This window comes from Platalea leucorodia, assembly GCF_965183815.1.
Source record: "Platalea leucorodia genome assembly, chromosome: 6".
NCBI lineage: Eukaryota > Metazoa > Chordata > Aves > Pelecaniformes > Threskiornithidae > Platalea > Platalea leucorodia.
In genome coordinates, this window is record NC_138828.1 from 2412388 (window position 1) to 2433054 (window position 20667).

A 20667-nucleotide genomic window follows, 5' to 3' on the forward strand; every position below is an offset into this window, starting at 1 on the left:
ATACGGATATTTAAATCTTATCTTAAGTTTGCAACACTGCGTGGCATGTCCTCATTCTTTTAACTGACATATTGAGCACTGATTTCTGAGTCATCGCATGGCCGGTGAGAACGTGTGTCTTTTTATTCTCACGCCACTGTTACGAAAGTCAACAGTACCAACATAGCTATTTATCCCAAATGAAAATTACCCTTCCTTTAAAATTATCGTTCGTTACTATTTGTACATGTATGCAAACAACCCAACTGTTTACCCATTCTTCTTTGTGACTCAACCGATAATGCTGCTGGGAATTAATTTTGAATCAGAATCTATAGAACATTTAGAAGGCAAAGGTCACGGTGCAATGCAGCCACCTAAAACCGCACTCGGCCGCAGCTCTTAGCTTACATACTCTTTCATCCCTTAACTCTAGCCACGTACTCCACAGAAACTGTTCACAACTCGGATAACACGGATTCATCATTCCAAAAGCTGGTGGCAAGAACAAAGCTGACGGCTCGAGCCAGTTTGAATTTCCAATGACTCTGCTGGCCTTACTCTTCTGAACCGCAGCAGTCTGAGAAGAAAACCAGCCCGAGACTCCCAATTCTCTGATATAGCCTAATAGCCTCTGATATAGCCTAATGCACGGCTATTTTGCTTCTCCTCTATATACCATGCTTTAACTTTTTTTTTTGTTTCTTCCCTTTTTTTATTCATGTCATAATTTATGCAAGGACTGCTTAACTCTTTCAACAAAGACACTAAGGAACTTATGCAGCATAAGCTTTCTCTCAAATTAAGGTTACTCTTACCATTTTCTACACTATAATCAAAAAACATACTGAATGATCTCCATCTGGCTTTGGGTACTATTTGTGTGCACTGTTAGCTTTATCAGTTAGTGCTGCCACCTCCTGTTCATGCTCACTTATTAGCTGCTCAATCCTGTTTCAAAAAGAAAATACTGGTTATAATTTTAGTCTTGGCAAATAATAACTCCTCCACTGAAGAGGTAGTGATATTTTTCAGTAGTCAGACGTGTAACCATTTTGACGTTCTACTGTGAATGAAATATTATGTATCGAGTTACCGACCCTTTTATTTTCAACAGGTGACTGTATAACTCAGGTGGATAGCTGGGGAAATTAGGACTTCTTGAACAAGGACGGACAAAGCTCTTAGTGAAATTAGCAACAAAATGCTGATGTTGCCACCGAAGCGATTACTTTCAATCTTTTCTTTTAACGGTGGAACTAGCCTCCCAACAAATTCTAGATGTCCACCTAAGTGACCAATCACACTTAGAAAAGTAAGGGGTACAGATTCTTCCAAAATGATATTTTTTGAGGCAGTGAATAAAACAGGAAATTGTCAGCATAGCAGGAAAAAGCAGCAGAAAGTCAAGAGAAAATAAACATGAGGAATGGAACAATTACTAAGTCCTCAAAAACATCGTTTGCTGCCCCCAGCCGCTCCCCCCCCTTGCCAATATCATCATCATCATAAAACAATTATCTGTGGAATGTGAAAAAATGTCCATTTATGTTTTATGAATAAATAAGTGGAGAACAGGTACCTATTTTGATGCTGCTGAAGCAGAAGTTGTTTTTGGGTCCGTGAACCTTTTTTCAATGACTCAAGTTCTTCTTCCACCTGTAGTAAACAGATGACAATGCTAACCCCTAAAAAAAAGACAGTCTAAACAGTAGTTTTCGAAGTGGAATTTCCTTCCTTTTGCTTTCACGTTGAACTGTGAAAATGTGCACAATACAGGTTAAATTCCAGCAATAAATCTAACCTCCAGTTGGGGACAATGCAAAAGGTTGGTATAGTGGCACCTGCCATCTTAACTGCAAAGTAGCATTTGTACCTCTTTATGCCACAACCATTTTCTTAGGCCAGTTTAGATGGGAGCTCATGGAGTTTTCAAAAATATTTTCTAAAAAACAGAGCACAGAGCGTTGGAAGGAAAAGCAGCACTTTCTTCACATACCCGGACAACTTTTTCTTTGAGGTATGACACCTCTGAGTCTAAATCTCGCAGGACGTCAGCAAATGCTGTGCTCAGGTTGTGGATGTGTAGGCTAGTAATATTCTCACGCTCACAGAGTTTCTTGCCTGTGCTGTCTTCGTAGTCCATTAGGATGGCACGTAGTTCCAGAAGCACTTCCTTGTGGCTGTGTACCATCTTTTTCAGATGCTCAGTTTGGCTGTCAGCCTCCCTCAGCATCTCCTCCTGCAGCTGGTTGGCAGCTTCCAGCTCTTGAATAGTATTTTTTAGTTGTGTTTTTACATTCTCTTGGCACTGGGCTTCCTTTTGTCTGCATTTGGAAACCAAAGAAACAATGTAAAAAAACAGGATTCGCAACATGGATTTTTATCCTGACTAAGAGACGATATATTTAAGTTGATTAACTGCTGGTTTTTACAACCAAATAATAAGCCGTTTCCTAAACCAAGGTTCCATAGTCTCATTGTCTTCAGTCCTGAGGGCAAGTTTCTCACTTAGGAGATCCGGTGCGCCTCTCAAAGCCCATATACACACTCTCCATAATACATCCGTCTTGGCCTTCATACCTGCTATCCTGAAGCGCATCTCTTTCCAATTGCACTTCCATCAGTTTGGTCTGCAAATCAGCAATGATCAGTCTTAAATTGATTTTCTGTTGCTCATGTAGCTCAGTGGTCTAAAGGAGAAAAAAAACAAACCTCCAAGCTAAACCAACCAAAACACTGAACACATAACATAAAAAAATGAAGCTGAGAGCAGCATGGGTATGGGAATTGAGACGTTATTTTTGTTTCTTTTCTTTTTTTTTTTAACATTTCTTACTTAACCGGCTAGTCACACTGTGCTGCCGTGGACAGACTACGCATGGAACACCGTTACAGGGATCGGGCCAACAACATTATTACTCATTGCCTATTTCTGTCTGTCAAATGACACGTGGGAATCATGACAGCCAAGTACAATTTACAGCAGACAAGAGGCTGCTCAAAATAGCGCTGGCAAAACTGTCCAAAGACTCCGCAATGACAAAAACAATAAAAGCTCATCTATACTTAGGAAGCTGCCCCAGATTTGCAACTCACTTCAGTCAGCATCTTCTGCACATCTCTACCTTTCTGCAAGTACTCTTCCAGAACATTTTCCGTGTGTTCTTTGCCAGCACCACTCATGTTTCTTTTCTCAGAATCAGTATGTATTTCATATTTGGAACAGAAGACACTACTGGGTGGACTGCTACCAGTACTAGAAGAGGCTGAGTTTTCCATCACTGTTCTGACAATGGAAGAAGCAAAAACATTCTGGTTGCTGAGGAATGGGCTAGCAGCACCTGAAAGGCAGATAAATTGAAGTGTTGAACCAAGAGTCGTTACATGAGAATAAACAGTCATCCGTACAAAGTGGGCATTAGTGGCTCTCCGTGCCTATCTATCGGTAGTCAAACCTAGGAACCATCTTTTCTAAGGACAACAAACCCAGCCAGTTCTAGGGTTGCGCACTGAGCGGGGAAAGCCACAGTGCTCAGAGGAGAACACTTCAAACTGCTCTGCCTTTACCTTGGGCTTGCGTCAACAAGAGCTGTTCAAGATGCAGGGCCTAAGGAAGACTCAACTTGAAACATGAACTTATGAGCACCCTTCTAAATCACATAATAGTCTGCAACATTTATAGTGATTTACTCCCAGATCTTGTTCTGAAATCTGTTTAATACTTGCCCACGCTAGGCATATTGCCACTTGGTAAAGATTCCTCATGACTCAAAGAACGTATCATTGATTGCACTGGGAATTTGGTGGCTTCTTCGTGGAGTTTCAGAGCCTCTTTTGTTTGTCTTTCCAGTGCCTCCCTGCAGAATAGCACACAGAAACATTTGCTGAAAAGGCAGGACTGAATACACAAGAGAATCCAACTGCACTGCATCACAAATGCAACTTGAAATGAATAACTGAAAAGAGAAGCAAACCCAAAGAATTTATGTGTAACACCGTTTTATTTTCCTGTTTTGTGCTTACATTTAGCAACACATCTTCAACTGCTGCAGCTCCACTGTAGTCAACTGAACTACTGTGTTTTGCCCCTAGGAGGCATAATGTATACAAGTCCAAACAAGTAAAATAACAGTTCATCAACAAACAGAACTAAATTGGTTTATCTTCTGAAAAGGGCTTTCCTTTTATTTTCACATTTTTTCTCCTAGCTGGCCAGTAAAATGCTACCTTACTGACACAAAACTGTAACTGTATGGTCAATCAAACCCACAGAAATCTGTCAAATACTTCATCTGCAGGCATAATAAGAACCCTCTCAGAAAACCTGTAGAATCAGTGAAGCATTTGGTTATATAAAAACTGAAGCACAGAAGAGAGGAAACCTGTTCAGATTCACACCATCTTATTTTATTGGCATTGATGAGGCAACAGATCATTTCCTACATTCCTGGGGCAGGGAGGAGGCGGAATGCATGTGTGCAAAGAAAGTAGACAGATAAGGGGAGGGGGAAAAAAAAAAGGGGGGGGGGGGGGCAAAAGGAATTTTTCTGACCAAGAGAAGAAATCCAGTCTAAGTGAGAGTAATAGGGAAGTTTTGGCAGTTCGCTTATAAACTGTAACTAGAAGAAAGCTAAGAGGAAACATGAAGAAAAAATAGTTGAGGGACAAAGAGGAATGTGAAATTATGGAAAAATAAATCAAGTGGCAAGTCTACAGGTGAGGGAGCAATATGAGATCAGCAAGGAGAGCAGCTCCCTGTCATTTAGCATCAGTACTGTTGCGTGTGCATAGCAGGACTGTGACATTCACAAATGACCCAATTACAACACGCACAGTTGAGTTCTGTCTATGCAGCACTTTTTTTTTTTTTTTCCCCACAATGCAATAAGTCCCGGTGTCTGTGCACTGTACGTGTTATGCCTTCTCTCTGCATTTGTATTAACGCGTCCTGATAAATCTGGATTTTCATTCTGTAACATCACTGTTAAAAAAGATGAGAGAACACAGATGCCAACAGAGCTGCAGAGCATGGGGAAAAGCATCCCGAAGAGTTTGTTATCCTGAAAGTGGGAAGAAGGGGCATCAGCTACAGGCAAGGGTGGAGGCTATATCAACACTGCCCTGTTATTGTGGAGTATAACCTAAATAACCTAAAAAGAGGTTAAAAGAATGACTAGACAAATCCCCAGGACTAATAAATCTGATAAGCAGGACAGACATTCAGATTCACTAAGTCTTTACATTCTAATTCCCCAGACACCGAGATACTGAGGGATACTAACCAAAAATACCACTTTTTCCTGATCATTTTTCTACGCATCTGCCACTACACGCTGTTCCAACAAGCACAGTGGTGAGATGACACTTCAGTCTGATCCATCAGAGTCTGAGTGAATCAGTAAATCAAAGCTTTAGAAAGAAAAATACTATCCCCATTCTTCTCAGCTGACCATTAGTTTTCAAACTCATTAATAATCCTTCTTTGGGAGAAAGTATTAGATACACAACTGTATATAAAAATCACTAAATCAAAGCACCACCTTCTGGGGGGGTGGGGTGGGGTGGGAATCACCCAAACCAGCAAAATCACTGAATTTCACAACTATCACTTTTCCAATTCTGAATGATTTTGAACATAATAGTAGGCAGAATCCTGGACGCCTGCAAATTCATTATCAAAGGGCAGTACTATATCCTGCTATCTGTGCAGAAATCCCATTGCCAGCAGGAAGAACTCATTCTACCGTGGACAGAGACAAAACTATTATACCAGCACACAAATTACAGTGATCAGTGTAACTCATCCTTCACTGTAGAGCGCCTTGTGCATCCATATCCTTAAATTTTGCGTTCACATCTTTCCTGTCACATTGGTAAAACAGATTACACCTTAGGAATCTGTTGGCTTCCATTTTCAGTGAGTGTGCTGTTTACTGTAATGACAGATAGCAAGTATGAGAATTTCTCTAATAACAAACAAAATCTGCGCACCACCTTAATTCCTGGATATTCTCACACATTGTAACAGTACCCGTGAAGAAAAAGATCTGTCCTTATTTTCTAATGTATTAAGAATCAACTTGATGTAATAAAATATCCATTTTGCCCCTCTGATTTTAATACTGCAGGAGGAACTAAAGGATATCGAGGGGAACAGTTTCTCTCCTTTTTCAAGTCTTATGCTTTATTTTGTCAGCACGAACACAGATGGAGGCTTTTATAAGCACTTGTTAGCATCACCTGTTAAGTTTTGCAACAACAATTCAGTGGCAAATCATATCCACTACCACTTTCGTGCAATGTTTCCAGATACAGAATTTTTCTACAAGAAACGCCGAAAGCGAGATTTCTATGAACACCTGCCTTGATCTCATCCACAAATGTTGTGTTATCCCAATCCGCTTGATTAAAGCCAAACAGACGTTTTCCTCGCAAAAATGCTTTTGGAAGCATACCCAAAAGAGAAGAAAATCTGAAGTCTGGGGTGAACCCAAGGCGGGCAAGTTGAGACTTGTACATCTTGGGTTTTAGGAGCGTGATTGCTCTTAACAGCCCTGGGGGATAAGTCTGTGAACCTATTCCTCAGGGGGGAAGAAAAAAAAAAAAGGAAAAATGAAGAAAAATTTATGACTTGGGGTAGCTTTGAGCCAGATGGTATTTGATGGGGTTTTATTTGGATTTTCCTGGGTGACTGGTCCTCTGGAAGGCATGGGACTACGCTGTAAGTCAAGAGGCAGCTGCAGTAGCAGTTTCCACACCATGGATAATTTGACACCTTCCATATATCAATTTGACTGAAAAAGACCACCGTGGGTGCTTCCTAAGGGCTTGTAACAGAGAAAAGTGAAGCCCTTTATCCCAGACCCCAACCTCGAGTACCAGAAATGCCTTCTTAACGTGAAAACATTGCCTCCAACACTCACATAGCAGCTCCTTAAAGTTCAACTCCGCCACGACGACAGGACCATTTTTCCTAAATCGGGACGGATCCCGTCTTTCTCCCGCCCGCGTTTTCCCTGCGGCGAAGGAGGGCGAAGCCGCCGGCAGCTGCGGACCTCCCCGGCGGCCATAGCGGCGTGGGCACGGCCGAGCGCCGACAAAATGGCCGCCGCCTGCAGCCACCTGCCTTTCCGTGGCGGGAAACGAGGGAGCCTCTGAGCGCCGCGACCGGCCCCTCCCGCCTGCGCAGGTCTGTCCCGAAGTCGCTCTAGCTTCCATAAAACTTCCACACCTCGGCTCCGACGGGCTTTTTACCTTATCAGGGTCTGCCCTCGCTGTCGCTTCCCCAAAGAAGCTGCTCCCTCACGGTAAGGAAAACCATCTCGCCCCTTCTCCGGTCTCCTCCCCGGGAAGGGGCCCTCCCGCGGCTGCTACCCGATCCTCCGGGAGCCGCCCGCTTCATCCCAGCGTGGCCTCGGGGAAGCTGTGGCGTGGATGGCAGCGGCCGCGCAGCCCGACCGCCGTTCCCGCCCCCTCAGCCCTAACATGGCCGCTCACGTGTGCCCCCCTCCGGCTGTGGGCACAGGAGTTAAGGCGCCCTCACGGCCGCGGGATTGGGATGGCAGGCGATTTAATGATGCCGTGCTTGAGACTGGAGATAAAAATCCTCTCATACGCAAGTAGGGGAGGGCCTGGGTCATCTTCCTCATGGTATTTGGCCAGCAAGGTAGCATATTTTACGGAGGGGTGACCGTGAGCTGACTGAAGGCAGAAGTTGGGGTGAGGAGGCTTCCTCCCACCAAAGAAAAGGCCTGAAGGCTAAAAGCATCTTCACAAAAATCCAGTTCAGAAATAAAAATTAAAATATTTTGATTTTTACACCAATCTCTTCGGAGATGAAATGTTTTTGAATTCCCCGAGGTGACTGCCTGACTGGTATTTTCAATGCTCAGGGAGAGAGTGGGTGCAGAGTCAAGAGACAATCGCTTTACTTCAGCAAAGAAAACGATGTGGCTGACTCCCCCGTTTTGGATCTTGATTTCAGGAGCGCGCACGCGGACGTCAACAGGCTGTCCCTCTTTTCAAGTTATTCGAAATAACAACCAACAGCTTATACCACACGCACCATGTTACAAGTTTCCAGGATCAGGTTTATGAACTGGGCCCAAAACAAAATCATCAGAGAGCTGGAGAACTTGAGTCAGAACAAACTCAGGAGACAGACATATATGTTTATATATTTAAATACCTGACTAAGAAGAAAAACACATAATCATTCCTCAACGAAGAACGCACCATTTTAGTTTACAAGAGAAGAAAACCATTCACCGGCTGCTAAAAGACAAACCTGAAGACAAAGGAAGAAAAGTTGTTTTACATGGACTACTTCAGACTGAGCGAAGAAAAGTAAAAATTAACCAGCTGAAAATAGACCTCTGGTCTCCACTCCCATAACTGCACCACGCTCCAAAGTTGTCAGTGCATCCGCAGCAAAAAACACACGCAGAGGATGGAAAACAGCTTGAAGAAGAATGGGACTTTGTGTTGTGCCACACAAAAAAAGAGGCAGCACCGAAAAGATAGATTTTTCTTCTATCCACAGAGAAAAGAGGCAAAGGAGTTTATAAGTAAATATGCTCTACGGTATCGTGAAGCCAGATTTCAGCGCTCAGACCGTCTGAGGTGTTAACAAAGCATGAAAACTCATCCGGGGAGGCGGCCCGCACCTACCTCTGACAGACGCTGGTGAGGTTTGCTTCTCCTGTATTTTGGGCGGTTTGTTGAGGTTTTGCTGCTTGCTGTGGGGCTGGGAAAGGACGGGGGGCACTGCTCCCCTCCTGCTTTTGGCGGGCTGCCCATCCAGCCCCCTCCGCAGCGGCTGGCAGCCACCTGCCCCTTTCGCCAGCCCCTTTGCCCGCCGCGGTAGCCTTGGGAACAAACTCCTCCTCTGGAGGCGATCATGTGCAGGAGGGGGAGCCAATTAACGCCGCATCCAGTGTTTGATGACTCCGCAAAGTGCCATTCAAAGTCCGGCTTTAGCGGGAAACTCCATAGCTTGTCCCCATCAGAGCACCTGGCAGATTTTTAACTCCTATGTGGAATAAGAGCCTGCTGAGAAAGCAGCGCAGCCTCTGGCAGCCCTTTTTGGGTGACTGATCGCACCTTTTTCCTTAGCTGGTCGTGGGTCTCTGATATATGCAAGGATCTGTACGTGACCTTTTTAGAGCTGGATTAAGAGTATAAAGGACTAGCAAATCTGGAGGTAGTAGGGGGAGAAAATTATGTGCTTGCAGTGGTGACAAATTTGATGGCGGTGTTGGCAAAAATGCTGCTGGATTCAGCACCTGCAATGAATTGCGGTGCTGGAGTAGAAGAAAAACTGTACCTCAGAAATTCCGTTAATAACTGCTAATCATCAGCCACTGTAGGAACCGTGAGAAGTATAGTTCTTTTTGAAATTCTGGCGTCTGCAGGTATTAGGTGTGGTGGCCAACGTTTTGTCTTGGAAACGGATATAATCCAAAGAAGCACCTTGGCTTGTTAGCAGGCTGGCATGTTGTTAGAGTCTTAAATAGTCCTGATGGCTATGGATAGGAGGATGTATGGCCCCGAGAGGCAGCTCGCGGAGCCTCAGCCTGTCTCTAGAAGGCCTGTGCGGGGACAGAAATTAATTTTAGTGAATTTGTGATGATTTGGAATGAGGGTTTTTATAGTTCCTCTGGAGCTGATCATGTGGATGAGAAGGAGCCAATAAATGCCACATCCAGTTTTTGATTTCTCTGCAAAGTGTCATTAAAAGTCTGGCTTCAGTGGGAAACTTGATAACTTCTCCCCGTCAGGGCCGTGGCGGGGTGCTTTCTGCAGAGCATGACCTCTCCTTATAGCAAGTGCCGATTTTGCTTATTGTTTTGTGGGAATCCAGGTCTTGAGCACCCCACCCTCTTTGCTGCTTACCCCCGTTACTCCTGAAACAGCAGTTACAATGTGGGGACAGAATAACTCTTTTAGGATATAATTCCTGAATAACTTTTCTCCTATTTTGGGAGTATCTCTGAGAAGAAAAAAAAAATCTAAGAATCACCACAGGTTTGCCAGCAAGATGCAAATATAAACTTGTTGCGATTAAAATGATCTGTTCCTCCTACAGAGAGGACTATGATCTGTGCAGGGGGGATATAGCTTCAGAGGAAGGTAACGGAGTAATTTATGCCAGCAGAGGCTCTACTTCAAAAATACCCGGGCCATACCCACCCGTCATTTCAGATTTTGGTTAAAGGCATTAATAATGGCTTTAACTGTTAAATAATCATGTTATTTTGGGGGGGACCACCTCCCCCCAGTAAATTAATTTATCTGAACCTCCCGTGTTGCTTCATATGCCACATATCAAACTTAAATATTCACAGAATTTGCCCTGCTCTTAACAGGATGAGCTCAGACACAGGGCTGTGTCGTAGCAGCTTGCTGCAATGTCTTGCCTTATAATAAGAGCATCTGGCCATGGTGCCTCAGGTGACTTCAGCTGTAATCCATCTTCCAAGAAACAATTAAAAGAAATAGCTCGGCACAGAAACCTCTGATCTCAGCAGATGGGTATATCTAAAAGGTGTCCAATCGTGTACGCAGCCTGCTAAGATAGAGATAAATAATACACAATTGTTCAATTAAATGAGGTGATGGCTGCCCTGAGCATTTTGTGCTTCTCGCTTTTTCTGAAGTGTGTAATTGAGTCTCAGCAAGGAAAACCCCTTTAGCTTAATAATACTGGATAATTCCGTGTAATCATGGAATCTTTTATTAATTTAGTGTTAGAATGAGGACCTATCTTTGTCCCTGCTTTTGTGCATCTTGTTAAGTTAGTCCATTCAGAACGCAAAACGGCCTCTTTCTCTGGAAGGGCTTACGGTAACATATAGAAAATCAGGGACTGTTATTGCTGAAGTGGCCTCAGTGTTGTTGCCGTTATAATGCTTGTATAACAACAGCAACCTCTGTGTTGTAAGCTTTTGGTGTTGCACTGTGATGACTCTTTTTTGATTCCTGGTTCCTGATTCAAACTCTTGTTTCAGCAGGGTGATTCTCTGTGCATTACGTCAGATACGTGAAAATTCAGATGCAGAGAGAAAATCTGCAATTCTGAATTCAGGTACCCTGAATTCCCCTCCTTCAGTTGTGACAGCACTTGTGTTCTCCTTAGAGGGACAGATCTATTCCTCACCTTGGCTTGTTGCTTTTCAGTTTGCTTTGAGTAACTGAGGGACCCAGAGCTATTTTACGCCAGAGGCAATATTATATCGAGAGGCTTTTTTATGTTCACCAAAGAAAATTCTTTTTTTTCAGACTTCAAAGACAAATGCCTTTTCCAATACAAAAAGGATGCAGATTCATGGATTTTGCAGCTTACTTCTATTTCTCGGCTTTGTTCTTTCCTTTCACTCTCAGATCTCTGTCTTTCCCTTTCCTTGTCTGATTTTTCATATTTTACCTCAGGCCTGTCCAGAACAGCAGGCTTATTCTGTGGCCTGGAAGGAAAATGAACTCAAATCCAACCTGGAATCAGAGCAGAGCTTCCCGGTGTAGCCCTAGAAATGTCTCTCTAGAAACAAATTTTTAACATGGATAGTTGATTGCAGTCCCGTTGAGGCCATACAGAGTCTTAACGTGTGTGCCTTCCTGTAATTTCTTCTTTTAGATGCGAGACTGACGTTTTACAGAATTGAGTGAATGGATATATTACAGTCAGCTCAAGCTGATTGGAGAGAAGTATAGAAAAGCCATATTTTCTATTTACTTGTCTCTAATTTTTTTACATAGTAAACCTTCAGGGGAATTCTTACCCCGAGAAGGAATGATTCACTTCTAAAAGGATCCTGGGCTGATTCGGGAGGGTTGTGTCTTTTGACACTTGTGTTTTGTTCCATCCTACTGCAGATTTAGGTGAATGGCTTCAGGACTCAGGGGGAGAGGAAGAAGCTGGGATGGCCACTGGTGCTTGAAGGCTGTCTATTATTTAAAATTCCTGAAGCTCTTCAGCTTATACAGAGCCCTGTCTGGAAGAAAAAGAGAAGTTATTCTGTGATAAAACCAGTGAGCTAGGAAAACAGGCTACTTTCATTTTTCAGCCTTTTCATGTTTCGTGTATGACCGTGAGCACGTCACCCATTCTCTCTGTTTGTATCTGTGAAAGGTACAAACACCCACATTTCTATCCTCTTCTGTCCACCTTGCCAATTTAAAATAGAAATTCTCTGGAACGGGGCTGTTGCAAGCCTTTTCCTCACTCAGGAGCTGTTTATGCACAACTAGAAATAGGAAAGACTGCAAAAGTAGGAGCGAATGCGAGATGATCAGTGCCCCCCTCCTCATCCTGAACTTTTTGTCGACCTGCTTGTAATGACAGCTTTCTGCCAAACACGACATATTAGGTAATCAGTTATACTTCTGCTCTTCTGACGTCCAGCTCTGAGCCACTTTGGCATGTTACTCCTCCTCAGAAGTCCCTTCAGTAGAGATGAGGGCTGCTTTATTTTATAAAACTTTTCTTTAGAGATAAGTTGTGGTTTTGCTTCCTTTGAACTCACAGGGTAGAACTAAACAGCAGGTAGATTTGAACTAAGCATAATGTTTAATTCCCCAGCCAAAAAGGCAGTAACAGATGCGTACAAAATGTAGGAGATGAATTCCCTTCCTTTGATTTCTAGGTTTACCTTTAATCTGCCCTGCTGACTTGCCAGCTCAGGGACCCAGGTAAGATCAATAACACCACTCTGAATACTTAGTAAAGATTCTGTTTCCATTCTGAAAGGGAAAAGCATAGCAAATGCTTATTAACTAAACTGTGAAATGTTTGAATTTAAATCAATCAAGTCACCTTAAACTGTGACCACTGATACTGCCAGCAGATGGGGGCAGTATCGCTCTGATTAACTTCGTTTGCAAAAGAAACTTGGAGTATTTGAAGGAATTTAGGAAAAGTCAGAGAAGCCGCCAGCAAGGAGGCCGTGCCTTTAGTGATGATAAATGTAGGGTTTCATTATGGACTCTGAAAAGTGAAGTCAGTGGTAATTTCTCTTGCTTTAGCAGTGTAGTACTTGACAGTTGAGGGAAAGGGTTCTGACGTGACTCTGTTCCAAATTTATTTTCTCTTATACTGAAACCATGCAAAATTTTAATTCAAATTCTTATACTGCACCCCACCAGAGAGTATCTCAGCTCTGTCCCGAGAGGAACTCCTCGTAGAAAAATTCCTTTCTTGTAGGAAACAGTGTTAAGGTACCCGTGCTATTGCAGGTTCTTGCCAGAGGCAAGACGAGAAAAAAAGGTTTGTATTAAATACTTTGAAAAGTTTATACATAGGTGAATGGTGAATATTGCTTTAATTGTATTCAGCACTAAAATCTATTTCTCGGAAGAATTAGTTTTCAGCTAAAGCACAGCAATGCTCATCTGCATGTTGTTAATCCCACTTTCTTCATCAATAGTTGCTGTACGTTATTAAGTTATCTTGCGCTGGTCTTGCTTGCGTTGCGTCTGGCAGGAAGTTAAATCCCACAGGCATGGGCTGGAGTTGCTGTTATCTCTAGCGTCCCAAAAACGCTTTGGTTTCTTCGGGCGTCGCCAAGAGGTTAGCATTGTGAGGGTGGCCCAGACAGCTTTCTGGTTGAGAAATGTATGAGTAACACAGATGGGAACTGGGTTCCATGAGCACCTGGCAGATTTTTAACTCCTATGTGGAATAAGAGCCTGCTGAGAAAGCAGCGCAGCCTCTGGCAGCCCTTTTTGGGTGACTGATCACACCTTTTTCCTTAGCTGGTCGTGGGTCTCTGATATATGCAAGGATCTGTACGTGACCTTTTTAGAGCTGGATTAAGAGTATAAAGGACTAGCAAATCTGGAGGTAGTAGGGGGAGAAAATTATGTGCTTGCAGTGGTGACAAATTTGATGGCGGTGTTGGCAAAAATGCTGCTGGATTCAGCACCTGCAATGAATTGCGGTGCTGGAGTAGAAGAAAAACTGTACCTCAGAAATTCCGTTAATAACTGCTAATCATCAGCCACTGTAGGAACCGTGAGAAGTATAGTTCTTTTTGAAATTCTGGCGTCTGCAGGTATTAGGTGTGGTGGCCAACGTTTTGTCTTGGAAACGGATATAATCCAAAGAAGCACCTTGGCTTGTTAGCAGGCTGGCATGTTGTTAGAGTCTTAAATAGTCCTGATGGCTATGGATAGGAGGATGTATGGCCCCGAGAGGCAGCTCGCGGAGCCTCAGCCTGTCTCTAGAAGGCCTGTGGGGGGACAGAAATGAATTGCTCTTTGTGGTGATTTGGAATGAGGGTTTTTACAGCGAAACACTAGGAGTGTAAAACTACAGAAATCTGATTTGAGTCAGGCTAAAGGGTGAGTTCTGGATAAAAGCAACCCGTGAGCCTGACCAGGATGTGAAGCGAATGAAACGTTGGCCCCTGGGAGGGAAGCAGAGGGGACAAAGCTCAATAAGAGCAAGGATTGAGGATCATCTACCATGAAAAATAAAGGGAGAGGCCTCTTTTCTGCATTCCTCTTCATGGCTATTGGGAATGAGAGCTGGGGCACATGGGGCAAATAGAAGGCTTTGGGGAAACTGTAACATGTTAAAGGGGATGGAAATGGGGTGGCATGAAGGGCATGAACAAATGCAAAGATTTCTGGGTTTAGAGTCGCAGCTCCAAAGCTTTTCCCCCGCAGTTCATTATGGTTTTTTTAACACAAGATCTTCACAGCTTTCAAAGCCCGAAGGAGAAATAATGCACATCCCAGGCACTATAAGATCAAAAGTGCGGGCACCTTAGAGGCATAGGCACTGCTATTTGTTTACTCAGCTATGCCAGCAGGAAAGGGAGTGGTCCGTGGGCTACCCTTTCTATCATCCTGTTCACAGGCTGAAAAAAACAGAAATTTTTTTTAACACCTTCGGTGATATATGCTGTCAACACCTATTCAAGTGATGAGTCAAATGCCTAAGCCTACATGCATATATGCAAGAACAGATGTACCCACATCGATAAATTCTACAGTAGTCATTGGCAGCTGCCCACATTAATAAAAATATCTTAAGTTCTTTGTGTTGTTTCTAATTCCATATATTGGGAAAGCATTGACCTTTTATGTAAATGAGGGAAAGAAATACGTCCAGGGAAGCTGATAGGCTTCATGCAGAGGAAGCACTTTATGAGAGCAAAATTATTAGCGGTGCTCCACTGTGCTAATTTGGACCAGGTCCATTGTATTTTCAGCAACTGGCAGTTTGGATTGTTACAATTCCTTGGCAAGTACAATAGAAAGATGGTGGTTTCCGGGGGCATGATAAAAGGGTGAGCCCCAGCTTTTGCACACTGCATTTTATAATTGCATGCTTGATGCGCACAATTGGGCAGCACTGCCTTGCTTGCCTTAATCCTCTCTTTCTCTCTCTCACTTCCTCACCCTCCCGCACAGCAGCAGTAGCTGCTGCAGCTTTGGCAGATCGTCGGGGAGAGCACAGAAAATGAAAAGAGCTCAGCTATCGCCTTAACATTTTTCCCAAAGGATTAATTTCACCTGCTTCTCCAGTTTTCCTGATAGACTTTTTTGCACTTTTTAATCCAATAAGTATGGAGTTATTTCACATTTTAAACGCCTCTAAATAGTTTTAGGAATGGACTTTCCCTCTCCTCCTCCCCCAGCCTTTTTTTTTTTTTTTTTTTTTTTTTTTGACAAGTCAGAAAATTGTGAAGTAAGCGGACAGAGTAACTGAGAGCACGAGAGGGAGAAGACGCTTCCATTCTTTTAGTGCAGTGGGCTGAGGCAAAAAGGCCATTGTAATGGTAAATTGCACGCAGAAAGGAAGAAAAGACCGATAATCAATCACAAACGAAGCATTCGTTTGGATTTTGGCAATTTGCTGGCCAGGGGCTTCTAAATCTATAAACTTTTTTTCTTCTTTTTTTTTTGCCCGCATCTTTAAAAGTACAAGTTTGATATACCGAAGACGGGAAGAGAGATCTTTACAAAGCTATCCTGCCCAGAATACCTGGGAACGGGGAAAGCACAGTGTTGAAACACCAGTAAAACGTCGCAGTTGTGAAGGAGGAACGACATGCTGAAAGGTTGATGGGAAACGTTTTTAACCCATCACCTTGGACTCCAGCTCTGAAGAAAAATTTTCTGTCTCAGACTCTTCTTGTTTCACGTATTCAGGAATGACTTGTGGCGGGCTTCGGGGGAGTTTAATTTCTAACTTCGTTGTTCTGTGATTGCCTGAGTGGGTTTTGTATTTGACTGAGTATGTGATAGGACGGATGAGGATGTTAGACAATATTAACACCAGCATATCATCTTCAGAGTCCAGCATTACCCATAAAGGAAGATATATCTACCTGGAGGCACAGCTTCAAGGAGGCGCTCCATGGGGATTCACACTGAAAGGCGGACTGGAGCACGGGGAGCCATTAATCATCTCAAAGGTATTTTTTCTTATTTTAAATGAAATGCAAACAAGTTAGGAGTGATGCCCGATTTAAAGGGTAAGAGTTGTAAAATAACACTGAAATATTGTATTAGACACTGTATTTGCCTTGGTTTTCGCAACTGTTGAGCACCTATTCAAGTCAGTACGTTTGCTCGGGAGCAACGTATTTGAGGAACACATGAGAGCTCTTGGCACTGTTTAACTATCAAAGGTGCAGTTTTTGTCGCACAGGAAGTATCTTGGCTTGCAGAAATTGGCTCTGTTTATTTCACTACTATGAATGGGAGTGAGTAGGGGACTCTCATGAAGTGATCTTGTGTCATGAAGTCATAGCATATCTGAGCGTGTTCAGTAAGCCATCACCACCGCTTCTGAAGAGAAAAGAAAGTAAGTGCTTTAAGTCACGTGATGTATGTTGGCTAATTAGAAGTGTGTGTGCGGAAACAGAATAATAAATACTTGTACCTATTTGGTATGTGTATATATTATGCTATGTTAGTGGTTTTCTCACCCTATGTACTCTCTACTTACTGAGTATCTATTAAGTATGGTAAGCCTTCAAGATTTTTATTATTTTAATTATTCATGATTGAGTATTGTTAACAGGCAACTAGTAGCATGGCTCACAAGGATATTTTGAGGTAAAAAAATAGGAGAAAGCGTTCCTCTCTTTAATCAGAACTGGGCTATTAAAAGTACCCAGGTATCTCAAGATGCAGATACTGAAGACAGCTGATTTTCAAAAGCATCAAATTGAATGTATGAATATCTAAAATATGTTTGACCTATGGCCCTGAAACTGTTTTGAAAATAGGATTCGGGTAATTCTGAAATTGTACCCGTAGTAGCTCTTAACCGTATTTCTCCTCTGTGTCATCTGTCTGGTGCATTCTGCTTGTTTATGGTATGCATTTATAAAGCGACCTGCTAGACGCATATATGTACTTATGTCTAATCTTACTCTGTCCTGTAAACCGGAATGTACGTGGGGAATTCAAAGGATCAGAACCAATGTCGGCTAAAAGAAAATGCTGATTCTCGGAATCGATGTTATTCAAATCTTGCAACTTGCTGTGCGAACACGTTCACATGAAGACTGTCAGTCACCTGAAAAAAATTACTTGTAATTAGTGCATCTACATGTTGAAAGTAAAAATGGGGGATGTCCATAAAAGTTCTTTCATCATAAAGGGATTTTAGACATTTCACATAATCATCTTTCTTGCAGGACCTTCTTGAAGATAGTTTGGCATAGCCACATAAAGCAAAACTAGCTTCACTGATATGGTGTTATATTTTTCCATTTTATAAACATGAGGGACTAACGCTTCAGTCAGGTTGTTCGCTTTTATTGGTAGTGTTCTGCATTTGTGAGGAAAAAGTTTCTTTTTGCTTCGACATTCTTCTGTGATGTGAAAAGCGCCGCCCTCTTTTTTTTTTTTTTTTTTTTTTTTTTTTTTTTAATTGGGGGCAGGGAGGCAGAGAGGAAGAGAGATGGCTCCGGCTGCTGAACATTAATTAATCTATGGGATTTGGTTTCCACAACAACCAGGCCCCTTAATGTCAAACATGCCTGGAGTGTGCATAGTGCCACTGGGAGCTGTATGACTTGTGCCTGCCTTCTGTGAAACAACACTGCAAAAATGTGGTGGTTTTTCTTCAGTTGTGTCAGTTTTTTTTTTTCTTAAACTTGTAGCTGCTGCTTGGTTTGTGCTATCAGTGTTAGCATTTCGTTGTTTTGCTCATGCATCGGTGATGCAGAACTGGACAACAGCTTGCATGTGAAAGCTGTGCTTTCTGGAATTTATGCAGCACCTATAGCTGTTTCCTGGTTTCCAGTTTCAGCTGAGAAATTCCTCTTGTGTTTGAATTCACTATGTGCTCTTCAGAATTAATTGCGTATTAGTCAGTTAGCTAATTCAGTACTCTTCTGGTTATACTGTGAACTAATGAGGAACTGTGGGGAAATGATAAATTGAATCATGTTACAGGTTAAATTCTGTACTTGCACGAGTGCTTACAGAAGCACAGAATGATTTGGGTTGGAAGGGTCCATTAAAAATCACAGTACTTGTGCAGGTACACACTAGGAAAGATCTAATAACAGTTCTAAACAATATTGCCTATAAATATCAGAAAATGCGGAGGTCGGTTTTTCATTTCTGATTATTCATAATTAAGGTAGGAGTTTTATTTCTGTTTTGCCTTCCTATTCTGTTTTGGCAAATACCTTGTATTTATGTCCGCTTAACTGTCTGTCTATGTTGACAGAGCGGTGTTAAATGGCCTTAGTGTAAATAAAAATGTAGATTTCAGCAAATATTTAGGCTGGTACTCATGAAAGCTTGCAACATGACTTATAACAGTCAAACTAGCATTGATGTATTGTTATAGAATACTAGACAGATAGCAAGTCTGTTTGAATGCAGTTCTCTCTAGCCATCAGGAACTGATGCTCATTTGGGACCCACAAGTATTGGCCTGTCTCAGCTTCAGACCAAAGGCTGTGACGGAAGTCAAAAACCAAGATGAGTGAATTTACAAAAGGCCTGGATGCAGGAAAACTGGTTCTCGCACCCCCAACTTCACAGCAGTTCTTTGGAAAGACAGGTTTTTCCACCAATAATGTGCCGAGAAATTACCCAAAAGCAATGATGGGAGCAACAGTTGGGAGTTAAGTTGCAAAAACCAGACCTATATTCTCAGCTGGCAGAAGGTGCTGTTTTAGAGATCTGATTACCATAGTTCTAGTATCGCCTTCAAAATCAGAACGAGTTATCTACTGCCTTTCGGTAAAAGTCCCTGTGCTGTATAGATGTATTGCTGTGTTTCTGTGCAGCAAGACAGGCTGAGTTCTCAGCGTGTGTGTGGTTGAGTGCACAGATAGGCACACTTGCAGTTAAACACACTAGTAAACGCTTTGCTGAATCAGCCGTGATGCTCAGCACATCATGCAACCAAGTCTAAATCAACTTGTCAGAAATGTTGGTTGTGCAGCTAACGTGAATTTAGGTAGTTAAAACAGATGACCTTTTTATGCTAACGCTGTACTTTTTTTCCCTGTGGAAAGACAAACCTATACTGAAGCAGTTTCATGACAGCTAATTCAAAGTCCTCAACACAGGTAATGTGTTTTGCTGGAGGTGAGGGCAGACCATAAATAAATTTATTACATCCGACCCACGTTTTCCCCTCTCCACAAAAGAAGTTGCTCTGACGTTCCTTCTAGTCGACTTTTTTCTGTCTTGTCTCTGGACTGACTGTATACAACTCATCACATGAAGGCTGTAGAATCATAATATGTTAGGATTCTGGCTGCATAGGACATTTAAAAGAACATACTGATTTTCAATGAAAAGAAATTTGGAAATGGTAACAGCATGTCAGCAAAATGGAAACTCGGGGTGTTGACTGTCCTAGAGCAGCGCTTAGCCATTGTGGGAATGTGAGCAAGTTCCCTTTGTCTTCTGGAGCTGCCCGTTGGGCCACAGCGCTTTAGGATTGTGCGTGGTATTCCTGGTCTGCCACCTAAGCACAATCTTGTGAGGGAGCCTCAGAAATAAGCTTTGTGGAATCTTCCCAACATAAATTTTTGTTGTACCAGAAGGAAAGTCATGGAAGAATGGGCAAAAAGTAGCCAGTTCCTTTTCCACTGCACCTCAAGGGAACGTCCAAAAATCAGTGCCTAAATTAGCACCAGAATGTCACTGATGAGTAATGGGACAGTGTCCAAAAAGATGAATCATAGGCTGCAAATTAGCAAAATGTATTTTCCCTTTTGTATTGATTTTGTGGTATAAAGCATGTCAGTGAGGAGTGTAGGTGAGAGTTAGAAAGGGAGCTGTAGTCTTAGCATGGTTCCCGGGGAAGAATTTCTCATTTGTATGAGCTTAGAGAATAGCTGTCAATCAAATTCTTTACTTGGAACTGTTCGCTGTTTCTCCCCGTGTTTTGAAATAAATAAATGTTTTCCGGAGGTGAGGAGGAAAAGGAGGTTGGTGGCAGGAGTAAAGTGTCTCTCTAGAATGAGCATGTTATGCTAATTTTTTCCCAGCTGAGAGAACATAAATGTGTCACTAATACTTCAGAAGCTGTAGAAGTCAAATCCCCTGTGGTGACCTCTGCTTCTCTGTTTTCAGATTTTCGTTCATATAGTTCAACTTCCATTTTTTTATTATACCTGTTTAGTAATTTAGAACCATGTAATTTTGGCCTAGATGTGGAGAGATTTGCTCACAGTGGAAATCTCATTAAGCAAG

At 42.5% G+C, this 20667-nt stretch overlaps 2 protein-coding genes across 2 annotated transcripts in view; one reads left to right on the forward strand and one right to left on the reverse strand.

The window, feature by feature from the left end:
* CCDC158 (coiled-coil domain containing 158) overlaps positions 1–6002 on the reverse strand; it is a gene marked incomplete at both ends in the record, with an annotated part of 31338 nt that extends 25336 nt beyond the window's left edge. The window contains 8 exon segments of the mRNA XM_082315030.1: positions 828–860; positions 862–930; positions 1562–1638; positions 1979–2306; positions 2563–2672; positions 3079–3323; positions 3709–3839; positions 5977–6002. Of these exon segments, the coding sequence (XP_082171156.1) occupies positions 828–860; positions 862–930; positions 1562–1638; positions 1979–2306; positions 2563–2672; positions 3079–3323; positions 3709–3839; positions 5977–6002 (1019 nt within the window).
* A 10236-nt stretch (positions 6003–16238) lies between these two features.
* The window catches only part of SHROOM3 (shroom family member 3), a gene marked incomplete at both ends in the record, with an annotated part of 152369 nt that continues 147940 nt past the window's right edge, over positions 16239–20667 (forward strand). The window contains one exon of the mRNA XM_082315525.1: positions 16239–16403. Within this exon, the coding sequence (XP_082171651.1) occupies positions 16239–16403 (165 nt within the window). The remainder of the gene's footprint in view (positions 16404–20667) is intronic.